The sequence below is a fragment of the Ruditapes philippinarum genome, unplaced genomic scaffold, assembly GCF_026571515.1.
Source record: "Ruditapes philippinarum isolate M1 unplaced genomic scaffold, ASM2657151v2 ctg135_1_1_1_1, whole genome shotgun sequence".
Taxonomy (NCBI): Eukaryota; Metazoa; Mollusca; class Bivalvia; order Venerida; family Veneridae; genus Ruditapes; species Ruditapes philippinarum.
Window position 1 is genome coordinate 387,966 of NW_026862663.1, and position 22,523 is coordinate 410,488.

At 31.5% G+C, this 22,523-nt stretch overlaps 1 protein-coding gene and 1 non-coding gene across 2 annotated transcripts in view; one reads left to right on the forward strand and one right to left on the reverse strand.

Annotated features, from left to right (window-relative positions):
• Positions 1-6,617: 6,617 nt before the first annotated feature.
• On the reverse strand, positions 6,618-6,726 carry Trnai-uau (transfer RNA isoleucine (anticodon UAU)). Its single transcript has 2 exons — positions 6,689-6,726; positions 6,618-6,653 (listed from the first exon to the last, which is right to left on the reverse strand). It is a non-coding gene; the product is annotated as a tRNA-Ile (tRNA).
• Positions 6,727-6,906: 180 nt separating this feature from the next.
• LOC132719770 (TATA element modulatory factor-like) overlaps positions 6,907-22,523 on the forward strand; it is a 34,389-nt gene continuing 18,772 nt past the window's right edge. Inside the window, exons 1-7 of the mRNA XM_060703621.1 lie at positions 6,907-7,028; positions 10,713-10,864; positions 11,515-13,475; positions 13,850-14,033; positions 14,386-14,462; positions 17,820-17,939; positions 21,747-21,850. Coding sequence (XP_060559604.1) covers positions 10,747-10,864; positions 11,515-13,475; positions 13,850-14,033; positions 14,386-14,462; positions 17,820-17,939; positions 21,747-21,850 — 2,564 coding nt within the window. The 5' untranslated portion in view covers positions 6,907-7,028; positions 10,713-10,746. The remainder of the gene's footprint in view (positions 7,029-10,712; positions 10,865-11,514; positions 13,476-13,849; positions 14,034-14,385; positions 14,463-17,819; positions 17,940-21,746; positions 21,851-22,523) is intronic.

Here is a 22,523-nt window from a genome sequence, read left to right on the forward strand (position 1 = left end):
TGAATATTTGATTGAAAGTGTTGATATTTTAGGGTCGCATATTTGTGATGTTTTTAATGCAATTTTAGATTCTGGATATTTTCCAGATAAATGGATGGAAGGTGTTATTGTACCAATACATAAGAAAGGTGATAAGAATAATGTTAACAATTATAGGGGTATCACACTAGTTAGTTGCTTTTCTAAGTTATTCACTATAATCTTAAATAAACGTATCACGTCCTTTTGTGAGAATAATAATGTTATATCTGATGCACAGTTTGGTTTTAGAAAGGGTAAATCAACTGTAGATGCTTTATTTATACTGTTAAATATAGTGCAACATTATCTAAATGAAAATAAAAAATTATATTGTGTATTTGTTGATTTAAAAAAATGTTTTGATACTATTTATAGAAATGCATTGTGGATGAAATTGTATAACTTAGGAGTGCAAGGTAAATTATTAAGAATTATAAGGGACATGTATACTAAAGTTAAATCTTGTGTTAGGTCATGTAATAGGTTATTCCTCTTATTTTGAGTATGCTATAGGCTTAAGACAAGGGGAGATAATGTCTCCAGTACTTTTTTCTCTATTTGTAGTTTTTACAGGAAAATATCAGCTCCGGACTTGATATAGAAGAAATTGTTTTACTTTTACTTTTATTTGCTGATGATATGGTGATATTAGGTAATCAAAGCACAGAAGGCGCTGAATTTGTTTGGGTCTCAGAACGTAAGAAAGGTACAGGTTGTGAGATTATATGTATATTGCCACCAATGCTTTCCAGCGTTTTAATTGTAGTAAATTGGCTATAAGACTAATTGCAACACTGATATTCAATCCAACGTTTACTGTATTTGACTTAGCCACGGTGAATTTATATGTGAAGGGCCTGAAGAAAACCATATTATTCTAAATTAGGGCTTGTAACGACTTTAACTGTTGTTTAACACAGATGTAAATAATCCTGGAGCTTACTATAAGCATGTATATGTATAAAGAATCAAAGAGCTGCAAGTTCTGTGGTATTTTCTGATCTTTGCATTCTAAATCGTACTGTATATCTGTATGTATTATAATTCATTTTGCAAGGCACCAGAGTTTGATACATACGGAATTCTGCATAACTAGATTTGCATCAAAAAATCATTTATGTTCACTTTTTACGACAGCCACACTTTATCCTTGCATATCATGGCTACTTCCTTAACAAAGACACTTAAAAAGGAATTAAAAAAAAAAGTTTCCTCGACTGGGATTTGAACTCCAGACCTCTCACTCACTAAGCGAGCGCGTTACCCCTGCACCACGGAGAAGTTATACAACATTATCTGATTAACATCAAGTCATTCTAAATTTAGAACTTCCATTGCATTTCGGGTTTGTTAATTTCGAGGTATTTTGTTCAGGATAAACCTGTTGTTTAAAGTTGAAGTAAAAAAAATTAGCGAAAATCTTATCGCCCAAACAGTCCGACATGTAGAATCTATAAATTCCACTACTTGGTTTGTGTAGTATTCGGTTATCGACATTGCTAAAAATAGTATTTTCATTGATAAAATCATATTCATCCGCGTAATTTGTGATTGTGCATTTATTGTCAATTCTATAAGCCAACGCTATTTTTAAACTTTGAATGCGTTGTAATTTGTTGGATAATTGTAACAAAATAAAAATATTTCTTTCTTTTAAATCGCTAGTTTAAAGCTGCTTTGAGAACTACTTGTTGTTAGGTTTGTCGTAAACGTCTGTGTCAGAGATTGAATGTCCGCTTTGTATTTACTTATTTTCGATCAGAAAATACAATTAAACAATATTAGAAATCTTCGACCATTCGGGAATTATTTTGCTTGAAAATTAATTTGCCTGTCTTTGACCATCTTTACGCAGTGATCTCCCCTGAATTTTTCGGCGTTAGTGTACATATAAAGGGAAGTAACCGCTTCAAAAAAGTGGACTACTTTCGGCATTTGCAATTAACAGCATTAGACTCTGAAATTTCGCTACCATTATTTGTTTGGTCTGACGACCCAAACAAATAAAAACCCTCAGGAATTGCAAATGCATTTAGATAAATTATATGAATATTGTCAAAATTGGGGATTAGAAGTAAATACAGAGAAAACTAAAATTGTTGTATTTAGAAAAAGAGGGCGTTTATTAGAAAACGAGTTTTGGTCATATAATGGTAATAATATTGAAGTAGTGAATGATTTTAATTATCTTGGAACAGTTTTTAATTATACTGGTAATTTTTCACTAAATCAGGAATACGTTACAGGTAAAGCGTTAAAGGCGTTGAATGTTTTGCTTTTAAATTGTAAAAAGTATGATTTTAAACCCAAGTTATTATGTCAGTTATTTGATTCTTTTGTTGGCTCAATTTTAAATTATTCTTCAGAAATATGGGGCTTCACAAAATCAAAACAAATTGAAAGAATACATTTGAAATTTTGTAAAATGGTTTTGTCAGTAAGAAATACTACCTGTACTGTTGGTGTATATGGAGAGTTAGGAAGGTATCCTTTGTTCATATCCCGTTATATACGCATTATTAAATATTGGTTTAAGTTGCTGTATACAGACAATATTATTTTACGCTCAGTCTACCAGTTAGCATTAAATGATTGTAATAAAGGATTATGTAACTGGGTAACATATGTTAAAAAACTTTTGTGTGACTATGGTTTTATAGATGTTTGGAATAACCCATATATTATTGATTTTAAAAACTTTATTCCGGTATTTAGACAACGAATTATTGATTGTTTTATACAAGGATGGCATGTATCGAAAGAATCAAGTTCTGTACTAGATTTATATAATGTGTGTAAGCTAAACTTTTATTACGCAGAATATCTTGATTTGATGCCTACTCACTTGAGAAGATTTATTACTAGATTAAGAACTTCTGCACATAGCCTAAGAATACAAACTGGAAGATATGCTAGAAATAGAATACAAAGAAATGAACGTTATTGTCAATGTTGTTCTGTAAGAGACCTGGAAGATGAATTTCATTTTATTTTCATATGTCCATGTTATTCAAGTATTCGTAGCATTTATATTAAAAGATACTATTTTGTAAATCCAAGTATGTTTAAATTTATAGCGCTGTTACAAAGTAAAAATAGAAATGAGCTATGCAAATTAGCCGTTTATTATAAAAATGCTATGACTATTAGAAATTCAATAATAAATTATGTTCAATGATAATACAAAATATTTGTTGATATGTTCATCCTCGTTTAACTGAGGCTTAACAACATATTATGTTTGAATATTAGCATTATTTTTGTCTTTTTATTATTGCATTGATTGCTCGCACTGAAATGTATTTGTTACTCTGAAATTATATGATGTATATGATGATGTACTGTGTACAAATCAAAGAAATAAAAGTTCTGTTCTGTTCTGTTCTGTGTTAGTCTGTACGTAAAAAGAATTTAAACATTTTAATGAATATATTATTTTGAATTTTATTATGTTTAAGACAGACACTTTGAATAACCTCATGAAGGTGTTCTTAAAAACGTAATATAGCGCACCATTGTGGCTTTTTTGCAATTATCATTTTAAAGTATTAGCCAGTTAGACAGTAAAATAATAAGACAAACTTTACTTAAAGTTAGTATCAGGGTTATAGTTAAAGTACAAATAAAGCTTTAAGCTTGTATCCGGTGTAACGTTGTAAACTGACCCCCATTGAATAATGACCCCCGGTCAATATTTTACATAAAATAATGACCCCCGTCGGGGAGTCATAATATAATGACTCCCCTACACGTAGAAAAATGACCCTCACATAGAATAGTGACCCCCTGTAGAACAACGACCCCCCAACCAAAACTATTAAGCCCTTACTGGACTCTTTCAAAGATACATTGTCAATATAATTATCCTCAGATAACAAATATGGTTATGTCACTTGTCTGTGCGTATGTCCGTGCGTCCGTGCAACAATTTGACCGAAACTTTTCACTACTATTGTACGGAACTGTTACAATCTCTCGAGGATAGTAGTAGCTACTAAAATCGATGCCTAGCCTCAGTCTGAAGGAAAATATAAATGGATTTGATCTATACACAAAGAGTAATAGCATTTTCTATAAATGACAACGGCTTGGGATAATTATGCCATTCGACTGCAGCCCTTGTTTGTTCTCATGTTTGACTTACGATTTATATGCTCAAAGTTTATAAAACAATAAGACAATCCATCTCATCACTTTTTACCGTCGTTTGCATCTTTTTTTAATGAGACCGTCAGCCAATTTTACACATGGTATACATATAATGCTAATATGTCCTCTTAATAAAACTTGGAAATACCAAAAAAAAAAAAAAAAAAAAAACATCAACCGAAGTCGGTATAGCTGCATTTGTAAATGGTTCGTTATGTTATCCCAATAACTTCAATATTAGGCATTTTGCCAGACCGACGTTATAATGATGGAAAAATTAAGAAAATATATTGCACTGATTGTATTCATAAACAGGGACAACTTTTCTACATTTTGTGCGACTCAGATATTTTATTTCTCTTTTATTAGCAAATGGCTTTTTGTACAATTAATGACACGTTGAGGTATCTTGAGTTTAAAGCTTATTTGCTTAGAGCATTATTTGTGAAAACAACATTCGAGAACCCTGAACATACAAATTAAAGTAACGTGACTGTAATGCAAGGCGGAAATGTCATTATTTATGACGGACGTTAAATGGTTTTAAAAGTGCGCGATTCTTAAAGTTTAGAGAAGTACCATAGGTGGTTTTGTCGATGGATAACTACAAACGAATAAAGCAGCGTTTTTTTTGTTTGTTTTTTTTGTTTGTTGTTGTTGTTTTTTTTTTTTTTTTGCTTTTTATTTTTTTTTATTTATTGTTTTGTTGTTGTTTTTTTTGTTGTTTTTTTTTTTTTTGGGGGGGGGGGGCAAAATAAAAAAAATAATTTGATTTTAAATTAGCCGTGATCTTTTACCACAAAAGGGGTTGAAGTATATTAAAGTGGTCTCAACGTCATTCGAGCAATGTAAACTGATTATATAACGTACAATATTCAATTTCGAACCTGCTGTTGTTATTATGAGTTTATATCCAAATCATTCCGAATAGTATGTATTCATTTCTTTTTTTAACAATATTGATTCATGTATTAAGAGTTTCATAAATGTTTATTCTTTGCTTACTTGAAGGAACAATCATAAATAACAAAACGTCAATTCAACTATATTTGCACATTTGTAGTTGGTTGCTAGTCTCCTTAAGCAGACTTGATTTATGCTGAATACAAATAAGTGTAAAACTTCATGTTCTCAATAAGGTAGCTCTATGTAAATGAAATATAACATTCATTAAATTGAAAATTAAGTATAAGCACAACATTTAACGACTTTTCCGGGATCCGAAAATTTACGAAACAAACGCTATATCACTGCGCCAATACGCACTAAGCATATATAATTGAAATTTAGGTGATGAAATTAATGTTTGCTTAATATGCACGGTATTTGGTACTTTAACTTCTAAATAAAGCGATAAAGAACTGATTTCTTGTAGTCAAAATACATATTTACCTAGAAAAAGATGATGGCCTATATCGCTGAATTGCCTAAATGAAGGTAAAATATGACGAAGAAAAAAAGGAAAAAAAAGATTACTTTGCTCTGGGCTTTGAACTCATACTTTAGCTAAACTCACTGAAAATGATTCAACTCTGACACTTTTTCAACAGAAAGGTCCCCAAACTATGATAACTATAATTGTATCATAGTTTGGGGACCTTTCTGTTGAAAAAGTGTCAGAGTTAAATCGTATACATATACATGCACAGTGCGGTAACTGGAGTGCAGGTATAAGTTACCCGCACTCCAGATAATGCCCGTTGATTTCATTTTTGCTGGGGTTTACTTATTGCGACGGCAGAGAAAGGGAAAGGGGCAGAAATATCATACATTTGTTAATTTTTTCTGGAGTTTCATATTATGACAACAGGGAACGTGATGTCATGTTTGACTATGATACAAAAGAGAAAGAACACCAAAACACTCGGCAATCAGATTTATACTCGGGGGCTACGCCCCCTCGTACAAATCAGATAGCCTCGTGTTTCGGTGCTCTTTCTATTACTTATCACTTGCTACGTCCCCTCGTACAAATCAGATAGCCTCGTGTTTCGGTGCTCTTTCTATTACAAAGATATATGTCAGGTCTATATGTCAGGTGGGACATAAGAAATTTTAAACCATAGAGTCCTTCTATAAAGGGTGTAAACATAATTTTCAGCATTGCTCTTAGAAAGATTGTTAAACATAAAATTATTTATGATATCATACATCAGAGACATAGATGATATCTATGTAGCCTTCTAAATCAGTTCTTTATCGCTTTATTTAGATGATATCTATGTCTCTGCATACATGTATTAATTAAAGGAATTCTAGAGACTGTCTTGTTCTTCGGCTGCTCGAAACGAAAGACCTCAAAACACTTTATTCTAATAATGTAGCGGGTATGTTGAATTATAAGCAATCATGTATCTGGTGTTACAACCCAAATTAAGCTCCTACCTTGATAGGGAAAAAGTACATTATCGGAATATAATGAAATAAAAAAACAATAAAAAGTATCCTGCTCCAGGTGAGGCTCGAACTCACAGCCTCCGCATAGCCTCAACCCTCGCAAGCAAGGGATGGTACTGTCTATAAGTACGGCGCGCTAACCGATTGCGCCACTGGAGCAGTTATGTCGGAAGGCATTCATAGTTTCTTTATAAACAAATTAAGAAAATTATAGATTTTAATACATCAAAGTTTGTATAATATGGTTATAAATAACAATTTCTCCAATTAAATACTCTTATAATTACTCTTCATAACTGGATAAATACCGTCTATCTATTTACATTAACTCAAAATAGAGCACTTTCACATGCAATTTAAGGCTGATAATATCCGAGTATTTCCAAATGAAAACGGAAATGAAAACGTCAACAAACTCTGACTATTTTTTCAGTTTTATCATTTATATTGCTGACAACTCGGTAGGCTTTATAACGCTGTCATCTTTAAAATACTATTTATAAGTTAATGAAAGATATTTTGTAAATATACTTAATGCAATTAGTATTGTTGACATTTTGCTTAGTGGCACAGTATCCGGATAAAAGATTCGGATATATATTTTTCCAATGTTTAAGTTAGGGTAGCTTAAGGTATTCAGCGTACCCGTTTATATACTATGACATAACGTTATTCTGGTTAGGTCTGATCCAAAACTTTAATGCTGCATTAGATAAAGAAAATGTTAAAAAGCGGCTTATAAAATTTTGGAAGCCAGAACAAAAGTCATTGATAGAAAATTTTGTATTGATATCAGGGATCACGCTAGACCTAAAAGTTAGGGAGAAGTGACTTCTCCCTCCAGTGAAAATAGGGAGAAGTTTTTAGGGACAAGGAGAAGTGCATACGAACTGCATTTTTTTGAAGTGTTGATGTTCCATTTCTAAGTTTTAAGATTGATTAACATTATGTGGAGTACAATAACAGTTTATTAAGTAACTCATAACAGTATACAGCAAAATTACAAATGTGGCAGTTTTTTTTCCTTCTATACCATCTTTATCATAGGTTTTGTGTAGCTTGTTTTGATTTTAATGCTGCAGTCATGTGATGTTGTGCTGAAATAAAAAAAAATACTTTAGTATCACTAGTAGGCCCCTAGGCCGCCCTATACATGTATTTCATTATTTTCCCCAGAAATATTCATAGGGAGTGACGAGTCAAAGTTCATATAAACTTAATAAGGTTTATGTGGATGCTTTTTTTTAATTTTTTAAATCTAACGTGTAGCTAGTTGATAATTTTTTTTCTTCGACAGACTTTTTCTGCATAATGCATTAAATCTATCGGTAAATTTTTTTTTTTTTTAAAGTTTTTTTTAAAGAATAATAATCAAGGGATAAATCATCACCAACATTTATAACAGAGACCCATTTTCAAAATTGCTGAGACATTTGTAAACATCGATACATGTGACCAACACTTTTGGCGACACGCTTTTGTACTGAGAAAATGTGTGAATAAGATCACTAAACTTACCGACTCATTAATGCAATAAGTATGCCCCCAATAAATCTTAATTGACATGAATCGCCGCTAATCTGTTTATTTGTTGTTTATTGATAATAAGTCGGCATTTGACAATACCCGAAGATGTCAACCATTCAATTCCAACACTCGCTAAATTGTCTCGCTGCGTTTCATTGGCTTTCCAATTTTACCGACCAATGAAAATGCGTTTAACAAATCGCTTTGAAATAGGTGGAGCGTAGATGTTTACCAAGATGCTTGACACTTTAAAATTTATTGCAAGCGTTTGTTGAAAATTAGGGCAACTTTGTTTTCGCTTTTCTGAGCGATCCAGGCGAAATGGAGAGAGACAAGGCGACTTTGTCGCCCATGTCGCCTAGAAACGTGATCCCTGGATATAGATCTATTGAAAGACAAATATCAACGATATATCAGATTAAAATAATAATTTAATTGTATCAATATTCTAAATTGTGTATCAATACTGTATCAAATGATGAATATCGTATTCGATGATTCATCAATATTGCGATATTCAATTACAGCCCTAGTTTAAGCATACATGTGACATCCCGGCGGGATTTTAAAAAATCCCGATATTTCAACACTGATCCCGATTCCCGATATTACAGCTTGAATTCCCGATATTTAAAAAAAAATCAACATAAAAAAAAATCAAACACAGCACCTGTATCTAAAATGTAAACCGTGCCTCCGGGCATTGATTGTTATCTGTCCATATCCTAAATTATAGCAGATTAAATGTTGAGTCGCTAATTGACAGCAAGGTGACGTAATAAACAGTTCCAATACCCAAAGTTATTCTCACATGTTTAACTTATCATGTGTCGTGTGTCAGTCAATTGACCTCTTTTGTCATTTGGCAGTAGGTATTACACGCTACGTCTGTAAATTTACATGTATGAATTCGGCTCAACCTTTGATTTTCTTTGATTAGTGCCGCACTGATAAAGATAACAGGTGAGCAGAATCATTTAAAGTGGATCATTCAAAAACATGTTTGAGATGTCTAAGTAACCTATTTTTAGTGAGTGGGTAATTTTTTGTTTTGTTTAGGAATTACACAATCATCGAGGCAAAAATGTGGATTTAATTAACGAACGATTCTTGCATTTATTTTGAGTCTTCTACTTATGTTACGTTATTTAACTGTCAGAGTCTTATGTTCATGAATAGTTGTTGTACGTTTTCAAATAGCTTGTGTTTAATTATTGAATGACTGAAAAGACATATAATTCTTCAATCTGAAAATAATGAAATGTGAGTGTGACTGTTTTAGAAATAACCTGTATGACTACACTTATTTATTTTTTTTTTTTTTGGTGAAATAAATTAAAATATTGATCAACAAAAAAATCATAAAAAGTATAATCATTTAATGATTTTGAGGGTAATATAGATTCTTTGAACCAAATGTGCCAAACACGCATTGAAATTCGAGTCCATAAAAAAATCCAGTTTTGAGCCTCAAAATCCAGCTGAAAATCCAGATTTGGCCCATTTCATTTGTCACATGTATGTTAAGTGTAAATTTATATTTAATTTTTTCTAAATAATTTTACGGATAATGTTAGGCCAAGACAAGATAACTGATAGATCTATCAGAAATAAATCCACCTTTAATTAAAGAGTTTTCATGAACTGATTATAACTATTAAAAATGTTTTGCCGTAAGTTAATACAGCTGGAAATTGACCAACAGACTTTAAAAGTTTAATGTCAATAAAAGTCTGTGATTGACCTGTTAGGGTTTGACCTGTTAGGGTTTTTATGCAATCGTGAAAAACAGCAAACAAACGCCTTGAAATTTTCAATGCCCGCTAAAAGTGTTTGAGATGAAATTTTTATTACAAATGTATTACATCTATATTGTCCATAGAAATCATTTTATAATGTTTCAGTGTATTTCTCCTCATAATTTCACACAGACTTTAAATATAAGTCTGAGATTTTCATTAAAAAAAAAACCTCTGATCATCAAATGCTAAAAATTAATATATCTACAGTACTGTAATTGATAAAGTTTTCATGATACTCATTAAAATGTTCTTTTAAAAAACAAGTTTGCATATTCCTTTCTAACTGCTTTTGGTTATTTATTGTAAAAATGCTGTAAGCCTGTATGGCTACTAAGCCTTAACAATGCTTATAGACTAGTTGCATGTGACACAAGTAGGGCTAGAACTTTTTACGGGCCTGTACGGCTAGCCACTGCCTGGACTATAAATGGACAGCACAATGAACATGACCTAAACCAGACTGTAGGATATTTTTTCAAAGTTTATAAACTTCAAATTGTAGGGAACTCCTTACATGCACTGATTTATTTTTTATAATTTATTTAAATTGATAATGAACTTCACCCATATGTCAATACAATTTTTCAAATTGTTAGTCTGAAGTGTTGTTTTTCATACTATTTGTTCCAAAATGTGTGATTAGAATACCTATTTTCAAATTTCTGTGTTACATTCATCTACAGTCTATTCTGATTCTCTCTCAGATTAATGTTCAAAAAACATGTCTAAAAAAACACTCATATTGAAACACTGGTTGTCATTGCCAGATACTGAGTAAATTTGACTTGTATTAATATACTATTGTTTTCATTACAGCTTTAAGGTGGTACAGAGTAATTAATTGTTAATCATGAGTTGGTGGAATACATCAAACTTCACAGACTTGGCATCGAAAGCTCTTAAAAATGCCCAAAAGAAAATTGACAGTGCACTTGAAATAAGTGAAGGGACTGCAGGTCAGGACACCAGTAAGTATTTCAGGACTGTTTAACTTTTACTTGTCTTTAGTTTACTGATTATAGTCTTAGTGCTTTTATCATTATAAACTAATTAATCAAGTTCTGTTATAATTTCTTGCTTTCATTTTCTTTTTGGTTTTGGTTGGATTTTTAGTCACAATGACACTGTAATTTAAGTAATTTATGATTTAGTGACCTCCTAGGTTTATTGGTGGAGAAAGACTTCAGGTGACCCTGCACAAGTAGGCACATGAGTAGAACTGCAAACATTTCAAATGCTAGCTGGATAGCTTCTCCACATGTATGAGTTCAAAGTTCCTGGTGAGATATTGGCCAGTAGTGTTAAGTGGCAAGTGGTTTGAAGCCAACAACCTTTCCCACAATCAGCCTCTATAATCACTATAAAGATGTCACCAATGGTATTATGCCTCGAAATGCTCGTAGATATTGTGAATTGTTATGTTTATTATCTTCTTGCAAACAATTCCATTTTTGTTAAATTTTACCTAGTGTAAACATCTGATTTTATATACTTTTTTCTATTCCAGACTTTGTACATAATTTTAATAAACGTGTGCATATTAATAGGAATACATTTTTTGTAAGAAGTATTTCATGTGTCTAGATATATGTAGTTAACATAATTGTTAATATTTCAGCTGGAGCCTCAGTGCAGAAGGCAGAGTCAAAAAGCAAAGGTGATTTTTGGGGAACGTGGGGTATTGGATCCACAAGTGATGATAATACAGGTGCTGCAGGTGCCTGGTCCTTACCTTGGGGTGCTAGTACAGGTGAAACTGTACCTGGTACTACATCTGACTCTTTAGTAAAAGTTAAATCAGCAGAGGAAATTAAATCTGAAGTTCTTAAAGCTGCTAAAGAGAGAACAAAAGCAAAAGCAAAGTTATTTCCGAAGAAAGTTAAACCAGGATCAGGAAATGAAAAACTGACTGAGTCAGTAACTGAAGTAAAGACATCTGCAAGTGTAAAGTTAAAACCACCAGATACAGGTGACACTGTGGCAAGTAGTGATCCGGCAAGTAAAGGTACAAAGCATGAATCAGAAATACAAACTACTGAAACAGTTCAGTCTTTTGAGACCCTGGAAGACACTAAAGACAGTACATTAAATGTCATTGACACAATCATTGAGGGAAGTCTCACTAAAGATAACCCTGCCAGTGACATGGACTTGATTGTCAAAACTAAAACTGAGGATCTTACAATTCACAGTGAAACATTTTTTAATAAAAGTGGTTCTATTGATAGTAAAAATGAGGGCGAAAAAGATCATTTTCATACAGAAAATAGTGCTTTTAAAAAAGTTGAGAGAAAAAATGTTGAAATGCCTGAGCAAGAAAAACCTGAAATCCAAGCATGTATGTCAGAAGAGACTACTGTTGTGTCAACAGTAGATGAAGAGACTGATGAAAGATATAATAAACAAGAAAAGACTTGTAACACAGAAAGAGGTGAGGGTCAAGTTACTGAACCAGAAGTTGAAGCTGACACTGATTCTCTGAAACACAGTGATACAAGTGTTTTAGAAAATGTTTCTGAGAAAATTGAAAAATCTTTAGAAGAGAACATTGGAGACACAAATATCGATGCTTCTGATATAAACTTAATGCAAGATTTTTCCTCTGGAGATATCTCAAGTTCTGTGGAGTTTGTTACTGACAGAGATATTCCTGTTGATGAAAATATCCATACATGTGATGCTGAACAGTCAAGCAGTGATCCGGAAATTATTGATTGTGATAAAACAAATTTTGATGAAGAATGTGACTCAGTGAAGAAAGTCTGTGCTGATACCCCTTCTTATGAACAAATTGAAGAAGAACATCATGAAAATCTTCATACAGGAGATGAATTCTCAAAAGAAGAGGGTAAAACTTCAGAGACGTTGGTAACAGAAACTAGTCAAGGATCTGGTTCATTTAATGAATTAAAAACGGAATCAGAGTTACCTGAAGAAGGAACCATTAACCTTAATGAAAATTTGCAAACAGATAAAGTGGAAAGAGTTGAAACTGATTCTGCTCAACCAGAAGATTCTATTAATATTTCTTGTGATGAATCACTGTTGATGATTTTACCCGAGTCAGTAACTCCAGAGGCAGTGAAATCATTAAGAAGCTCAGATTCAGAATCAAGTGTGAACAAGCTAGATACAAGCATGGAAACATGCACTTCAGAAGATACTGTTATAGAATCTGGCACTGGTCATGATGATTCAATGAATGAGAAATCTGGTTTAGCGTCAAAAATCCATGAGATGAATGCTGAGCAAAACATTGACATTTCTGAAGACAAAGATGGTGAAAACATTGCAGAAACCTCAACAGAAATGTTGGACATTAAAAGTGAAAGTGAGGAGAATGACATGGATAAATGTACAATATCTCCAGCTCATTCTTTTGTAAAGTGTATGTTAGAGGATGCTATAGAGGAGGGTAAGCACGGAGATGATAATAGTGATAGTCATTCTTCCATTGAGAAGTCTGAAGGCTCTAGGAGTATATACAGTAACCAGGAATCTGGAGATGAGATAGATACAACCACTTCATCAGATATTGAAATCATATCAATGCCTACTCCTAATGGAGAAAATAGACAGGTAAATTTCATGAAAATGAAACATTTTATTCTCTTATAGATTTTTGTTTAAATCATTGATTGGTTAGGAAATATAGGTGGTTCCTTGTTAATTAGTAGTAGTTTTATGTAACTTTAGGAACGATGATTATCTACAACAAAGAGTTACATATGCAAAGAACAAGGGAAGGTATTAATAAATGTACTTCTAAAGTTCTCATTTATAAAATAATTTTTACCAAACTTAATCTGTAGGAATAAAATCGTCTTTAATTTAACAGCTTTTAAAGCTTTTTACCAAGAATGTCAAATATACAAAATCAAGTTACATTTGATTCTCTACATGAAAAAAGATATAAAACCTTAAATTATTTTTTATATAATATTATATTCAAGGTTTCACCACTTGATCCTATTCCATTGAGAATTGCCTTACAGAAGACCAGCTGGCGAGGAAGTCCTACACACAGACGGACAGACAGTTCTGACTCTAGCAATGCAAGTGGTGCAAACTTTGAACTCAGTCCTGGCAGAGAAAGTTCAGATTATGCTGAATATCATAAAGCCGAACATGTTGAAGGTTTTTATGTTACATTTATTACATTTTCTTTTAGTTTATCAAATATGAAGTTATAAATTTTAGTATGATATAACTTTACACTGAGAACTGTTATTTGAATTTGATGTTGAATACTGGCGTGTTTATGCTACCAGAGCTTGACCAGCCTGCACATCCATGCTGTCTGACCAGGCTCTATACTGTTATTTATCCAGTTTCATTAATTAAAATTTTTATTATGAAATCCTTATAACTTGTAACTAATGGTTTCAGATTCATATCGGGACATCTCTGTTACATAAATAGAGCAGGATATTTTAGAAAAACTTTTTGTATTTAGCCTCTGATGGGTATAAATATTGACTTGTTTCAGGTCACAGTCATGCACCAGAGTTACCTGCCCTTAGTGAAGAGGATGACAATCCGTATCATCCACAACGATTGTTGAAGGTAAAAAATATGACAGGCTATTCTTACAGTCTCAAGATAGTCTGTGTTTTAATAGCCAAACAGTTTCTTTATGTGCTACTAATTTGATTTTATTTATAGTTAATTCATGAAAAAGTAAGAAAATGACAGTGTATTGTATATTTACACCAGCAATGCCATGATTCCTGTGATTAATCATTATAGATTTAGATTGTTAGAAGTATGCTTGCTAACTGGTATTGTGTAAGAATTAGTTTGCTTTGGTAATGTTAGCTTTAGTTTTGAGTTAGTTGGATTCAAAGCATTAAATGAATTGTTGTAAGTATATATAATAGTCAAATAATCAAAGGATAGTCTAATTTACATCTTGTAATTTTCTGAATCTAATCAAAACCTTTTAGTTTAGAGCTGTGAAATTTTACTATTACATTTATATAAAGACAATCTTAGGCTGAATTTTATTTTAAAATTGAAAGCCTCATTTTAAGAGATTAAGTACGAATACGGATTTCATTAAGCATAAAACAAAACACATTGTTTCTAGCCAAGGTTGCTTATTTTAAGCTTTCTATTAAAGGCACAGTATGCCTTAGAAAGGAATACATTTTCACTTTATTAGAAAGAGCAAACATAAAGTTTATACCGTAAAAATAATGGTTTTAGAGCATGCTAGAGGCTTATTATCTGAAGGAAGTAGCACAGAATGTGAAATACTTTGTCTTAAAAGTAGCAAAATGTAAACAAAGTAGTATTTTGACCTCCATACAAATTCTAAAAACATTATATTTGTACCGATTGCCAAAAAGCAACAGAAGATAAAGATGGTTTTGTAATTGGCCAATGAGTATTTTTCAAGAAACTATAAAAATGAACAAAAATTAAAAAACTTTTCAGAAATAAGAATAAAAGCATTTCTGGGGAATAATGGGCCTGTAATGACACAATGTTTTCCTTTTCTAAGAATATAGTCAGTCTGAAAGGTCATTGGTTCTGTTTATATACATGTACATCTCACATGGTTCTTGGATTTACTGATTGTAGTTATTCTGTAGTGATATAATAAGCTTTCACTTATCACTTTGTGTTAAAGATGTATGATCTGTTCACAATATCTTTCAAATCATCTCTTTGTCATTTGCTGATGCTGTCATTTCTTTTTGTACAACTAACAAGTTTGAAGTCAAATAGGTCAAGGTCACTGTAGAAGTTGATATCTAGAATGGCATTATTTAATGTCATTAATTTTATTGAAATAAGTATCACTAATATTGCTTTTAATTGTTAATTAATTAATCATTTATTGACACACTTTGAATTTTCATTTAGGAGATATTGATTTTTAAGTGTGATGTTGTAGAATAATGCATGGTTCAAGTTCCAATGCAGAGTAATGTTATCACAAAGGTTGTTAAGTGCAAGTGATGAATTACAAAGCATTTGAACCATAAACCATGCATAATTGTTCTACAATGCAAGACAAATCTATATCTAATTCAGTTTTGACGTGCTATGCATAGTTATCTGCATGACCTCAAATTACCAGATTTCTGGATTACAATAAGAATTTCACCACAACATATTTGTTAATGAAAGAACACATGTCAGTGTTTGCTGTTTAATCTTTTTAAAATAAAAAGAGACTAGGGATCTGTCAATTGAAAATAGAATAGATAAAAGCATGTTAAACTAAAATTGAGCAGAAAAGTATAATTTTTATGATATCATTTGATTTATTGATGTCATATATCAGGTCATATGTGTTTAAACACTTCCGTCGGTTTATTGATGTCACATATCAGGTCATATGTGTTTAAACACTTCCATCAGTTTATTGATGTCACATATCAGGTCATATGTGTTTAAACACTTCCGTCGGTTTATTGATGTCACATATCAGGTCATATGTGTTTAAACACTTCCATCAGTTTATTGATGTCACATATCAGGTCATAAGTGTTTAAACACTTCCATCGGTTTATTGATGTCACATATCAGGTCATATGTGTTTTAAACACTTCCATCAGTTTATTGATGTCACATATCAGGTCATATGTGTCTTAAACACTTCCATCAGTTTATTGATGTCACATATCAGGTCATATGTGTTTAAACACTTCCATCAGTTTATTGATGTCACATATCAGGTCATAAGTGTTTAAACACTTCCATCAGTTTATTGATGTCACATATCAGGTCATATGTGGTTTAAACACTTCCATCAGTTTATTGATGTCACATATCAGGTCATATGTGTTTAAACACTTCCGTCGGTTTATTGATGTCACATATCAGGTCATATGTGTTTAAACACTTCCATCAGTTTATTGATGTCACATATCAGGTATAAGTGTTTAAACACTTCCATCGGTTATTGATGTCACATATCAGGTCATATGTGTTTAAACACTTTCCGTCGGTTTATTGATGTCACATATCAGGTCATATGTGTTTAAACACTTCCATCGGTTTATTGATGTCACATATCAGGTCATATGTGTTTAAACACTTCCATCGGTTTATTGATGTCACATATCAGGTCATATGTGTTTAAACACTTCCATCGGTTTATTGATGTCACATATCAGGTCATATGTGTTTAAACACTTCCATCGGTTATTGATGTCACATATCAGGTCATATGTGTTTAAACACTTCCATCGGTTTATTGATGTCACATATCAGGTCATATGTGCTTAAACACTTCCATCCTTATTCCATTCATTATGATGAAACAATGTACTTTGATTGCTCATTCATTTTCCATAGGTGAAAAGTGGGAAACCTGTAAATCTTATTAGTATATGCCTGTCATGTTTGGTTATTTGCATTTAAATAATCAATCATTACAGCTTGTTGTTAATCTACACCTTAATCTACTGTCCTTTGTGACATTTTTCTGTCTGCAAGTTTTGATCTTAATCTATTATATTTCTGATAACATTTACTTACAGTTTGTCATCTTTTAAAAGTGCTATGGCTCTTGCAGGAAGCTAACTAAATTATTCATATTTTTAAATAATTTATGTAACAACCAGCATTATTTTATTGGCATATTTTCACTTTGTTTATGTATTTGTATTTGAAAGTACATATTAAGATGTTTTAAAGTTTTATAATACATATTACAAGGACATGGACATAAGCAACAATATTAATAAGAGATTTACATGTTATCAAAATTTTTAGGCTATTTATATAACAGTTTTAGAGTATATTTGTATGAAGGTTTTTGTTCTGTATTAATACATGTACTAGTATGTATTCAGTGAATTTCATTATTAGGAAAAAAGCATATATTTGTCCTTCAGTTTTAGGCAAGTTTAGCATTTATGTTAGTTTACCAGCATGGCATAGTATGTGCAGTGTATTTGTTTTCAGGATGAAACTAACACAGAGGAGTCACATGACATGAGGTCAGAAGGTCAAATGTCCCCTGACCCACCTCAGAAATCATGTGATCTTGACCAAATGTCACATGATCCACAAACTCTCGAACAGGTTGGCTGTGAGGGATCTAATGCTTTGGTTTAATATTGTAGCTTTAAAAAGAAGCTGTTTAAAAGACACTTATTTACTGTTTTCACTTCTGTAAGCACTATGTAAATTAGTGTACATCTAATTGCTTTTTTTTTCTGTCAATATTAATTATTTATTATGAAAAAGAAGAAAAATATTTTAAGATAAAATTCCAAAATGCAATAAGTATTGAAATGCCCGAATGTGCTTACAACAAATGTGTTAGATTGTCAAACTTGATGTAGTTTTAATATCATGATAATGTGTACAATACATTATGTAACCACCTAGTGCCATATTAATTAATATCAAACAAGTTTCACATATAAATTGTCATTCTATAAATGGACACTGTTCCACTGATCACTGCACCTTTTGTTTGTTTTAAGGTTTTATTTTTTTTCAAACTCTTTCACTATGGCTTAATATATGACACATGCAATTAAGAGAGAATTCCCTTATATTTATTAAAAGAAGAATATCATATATTATATAAGTGTTCTGTACTAGAATATTTCAGCAGCAAAACTTGCTATATTATTAAAGTTAGAATGGTTATATATAATATGATTGTGGCAACATATTGGTTTTTTATGCAGGGCAACATTTCATTTTATAACATTGATGTTGATCGTCTTACATCAAACAGAAGCTGTTACTTTGAAAATAAAAAGTTAGCAGAATATCTGAATTCTTTCCTAGTGAAATCCTATAATAATGATACAGGTGATGTAACACTGAGGCATTTATAACTAGGTCAATACAACATATGTCCCTAATAAAAACAAACCTTTTCTCTTGCCTGATGTGATAAAAAGCATAAGTTAAACTTTTTTTTCAAGATTTACATGATTAATTTTTAAGCAGTGCAACCAAAGGCTTTATTTTGAGAAGAAATAAGTTCTGAGAATAGATTACTTCTAATTCCTTTGTTCATGTGCGATGAGAATGTATGTGAAAATGCACACATTTAACTGTTATTATTTTATTTGAATTCTGCAAAATGATTTAACCTACTCAGTTTTCTGAACAAACTTGTCAAAAAAACTTCTATTTTGGAAAAGTCAATTATCAATTTAAGGGATACCAGTGTGACTATTTGTAAGTTGGCAAGCCAACAGTATAGAGCATTGTTGGACTGTACAGGTACAATCAAAATTGATTCTATATTCTTGGCAGTGGCTGAACAGTTTCAGTTTTTAACATTGTAGGGATTAAGGTTAGTTCAAACATTTTGTTGGGTTAAAGGTCATTTCCAACACTTAGTAAGGTAAAAGGTCAGTTCAAACATTTTGTAGGGTTAAAGGTGAGATCAAACACTTAGTAAGGTAAAAGGTCAGATCAAACACTTTGTAAGGTTAAAGGTCAGATCAAACACTTTGTAAGGTTAAAGGTCAGATCAAACACTTTGTAGGGTTAAAGGTCAGATCAAACACTTTGTTGGGTTAAAGGTCAGATCAAACACTTTGTAGGGTTAAAGGTCAGATCAAACACTTTGTTGGGTTAAAGGTCAGATCATACACTTTGTTGGGTTAAAAGTCAGATCAAACACTGTAGGGTTAAAGGTCAGATCAAACACTTTGTAGAGTTAAAGGTTAGTTCAAACATTTTGTAGGGTTAAAGGTCAGTTCAAACATTTTGTAGGGTTAAAGGTCAGTTCAAACAGCTTCTTTTTATTAATCAGAATAATTTCTTACATAAATACAAATATAACGTAAGATGAAAGGTTTACTGTTGATTATGTGCATGTATATATGATGATAGATAATATAAGTTTAGTTGAATAGGCATACTTTAATGTAAACCATTGAGAAGTTGCTTAAACTTGCATGTTTTATTTAGAGATGAATTTCATGCATATTACGTTAATTGTGTTTATGTAAAGAAATTGTTTGAATTATGGCTAGTTTCTTGCTGTTATTTCTACCGCTTGGTATACAAAGAAACAGACTAAAAACCCCGTAACTCTGCTTTTTTATTCTTTTTGCCTTTATTTCCTTTTAATGTGTTAAACTAGCCTTTTGTTTGCTTCAGCTGTAATTTGTTTTTGATTAATTTTCAACTTAATTTATAAATTGTGGCTATATTAATTGTTGATAAATCGCCTTAACATTTCTACTAACATCATTTCATGTATGGTCTAGTCGAGTTACAACATGCAGTATATACTTATTTTAAAATGATATATTATCACCACCAATTATGTATATGGGCTATTTCCTCATTAGACTAATAGTCATTTGATATACAAATGTATGTTAAGGAAACATGACAACAATGTTCATTTATAGAGTTAAGAACATACTTTTCCTAAAATGCAAGTAAATAGCGTCTACATATAACTTTAAGTCACATTTTGAGTTATACAGAAGACTTCCAATAATGTCTATGTGTAGCTACAGATCTCTCTTACATTAGCTTGTTTTGTAGGTAAGCTGTATTACCAGTTCACCTTGCATCTAACCTCTTTGAAAGCAGTAGGTGTATGGACACTTGTTCTCTTTGATTATCTTATAGGTCCAATAACCCTGAGTAATCTTTTTACATTTACAGAGTTAATGCCCCTTTTCTTACGAATAGCTGAGCGTGCTGTCTAATGGACAACTCTTGTTTATTGATATAATACTGTATGTCCTCTACTCTCAAAGCTATGATAATTTAATGATTTACTTTAATTAGATTAATGGCAAGTACATGATATAAAGCAATACAAAAAAATAATAATACCATAATTTTAGGTATAAGGGAGATAATAATAAAAGTATATTTTCTTCATGAAACTTCATATTATAGAATAAAACAAGTGAAAAAAAACATTCTTGCATATTTGTAAGGTTTAAATTTTTAAATACTAGATGTTACCTGTTTCCCTTTATCTGTATTTATTCTGTTTATGGTACATGTAAATATGTTATTTCTACTTCTTTATGTTGTGATAATAACAAAATATATAAATGTTGACTCCTTGCAAAGTGAAGGCAGGTAGTACTGGTAAACGGCTTGACAGCTTACCCAGGAAAGATGCGGTGGCTGAACTGTGCTCTGGTAAATTCAATATGGTTTCTTGTCCTGATCCGGAGGGTAAATTACCAACACCACTACCACTCTATTTATAAAACTGTTTGCAACTTATTAAAGATGAATTTGTATCATATGCAGAGAGGGAATGTTTTTATATTTGCAATCTTATAAGCAGAATTTAAACATTTAGATGCACTCAGTACAAAACTAAGCTTGACATACCCTACAGTTTAAACATGATTTGACTTTTTTCACTTCCTAGTATTGTATATTTAGTCTATTGTTATGTTAGATGGGTCTTCATTCAGCTTGGGAACCTTATGAGAATTACCTAGGCTGTCATTGATATGTTTAAATTTCATTAATACAATTATATTAAGATTTCTAATATGTTTATAATATACAAAATAATAAATTATCTTTAACTCATTAATCCAACTAGTACAGCAGATGCAATCCTTTGTAATGCATGAAAAGTAACACATAAAGTTTACAAAATAAATTACATTTGCATGTAAACATTATTACTATGCATAGAAATATGTAATATTGACTTTTTTTATGAATACATGTATTTACATGAATTTCAAGCTGATAGATAATAAACAACCCTGATAAAAATTATAACTTCATAAATTGATTTGATTTTTATGATCCAAATGCAAAAAAATAAGAAATATGACATCACTCAAAGGATTTTGTTTGCACAGGGATTTACCTTGTAATATGATAAGAGTAATACATTTTATAAATGTATGATTGTTACAGAAAATGGGTGATATGGCAGAGATATTACAGGCTAGAGAGGAGAAGTTGTTAACTCTAAGCAAGGAAAACTGTGATCTCATGGAAGCAAACAGTATCCTTAGAAGGTATAACTTTGTGTATTAATGCGTTCATAGATCATTAGATCATGCTCTACAGTTGAGCCGTATAGACCCTTTCATTTAAGCGACAACAGTCAGTGAAGAGTAACTTCCCTTACCGGATATGACGTAAATGGGGGATAAAACTATGCATGCCGCATAGAAAGTTAGCTTATTGAAAAGTTAAATGCGTAAATACTGATCGTTCAATTATGATTATAACATGTAAAAATTCACGCATGCATACATAAATTCAATATCAAGACAATAGAAAAAAATACAAAAGCAAAGATTGAGATTAATTCTCGCTACCACGGATTTATAAATCCGTGTCGCTACGGAGTGAAACAGCGAAATTTCAAAATGAATAAATTTATTAGATCTAGATTTTCTCAAATGCCAGGATAAAAAGCTAGTATCTAAATCAAATTTTAATATTTCATAAACACACATACACACTGAAATTGCCTATTATAAATATAAATGGCCATTTTCTAGTTTTCTGTGTTATTTTCTGTCATTTAGAAAATTTCTGCGTATTTGTGACAAACCTTTAAAAAAGATTGTCAATGTCTTTTAATGATTGTTTATCAAGCTGTAATTAGAACAATAACAGAATGCATTATGTCAATACTTACTGATTCTTTTTAGCTCACCTGTCACAAAGTGACAGGGTGAG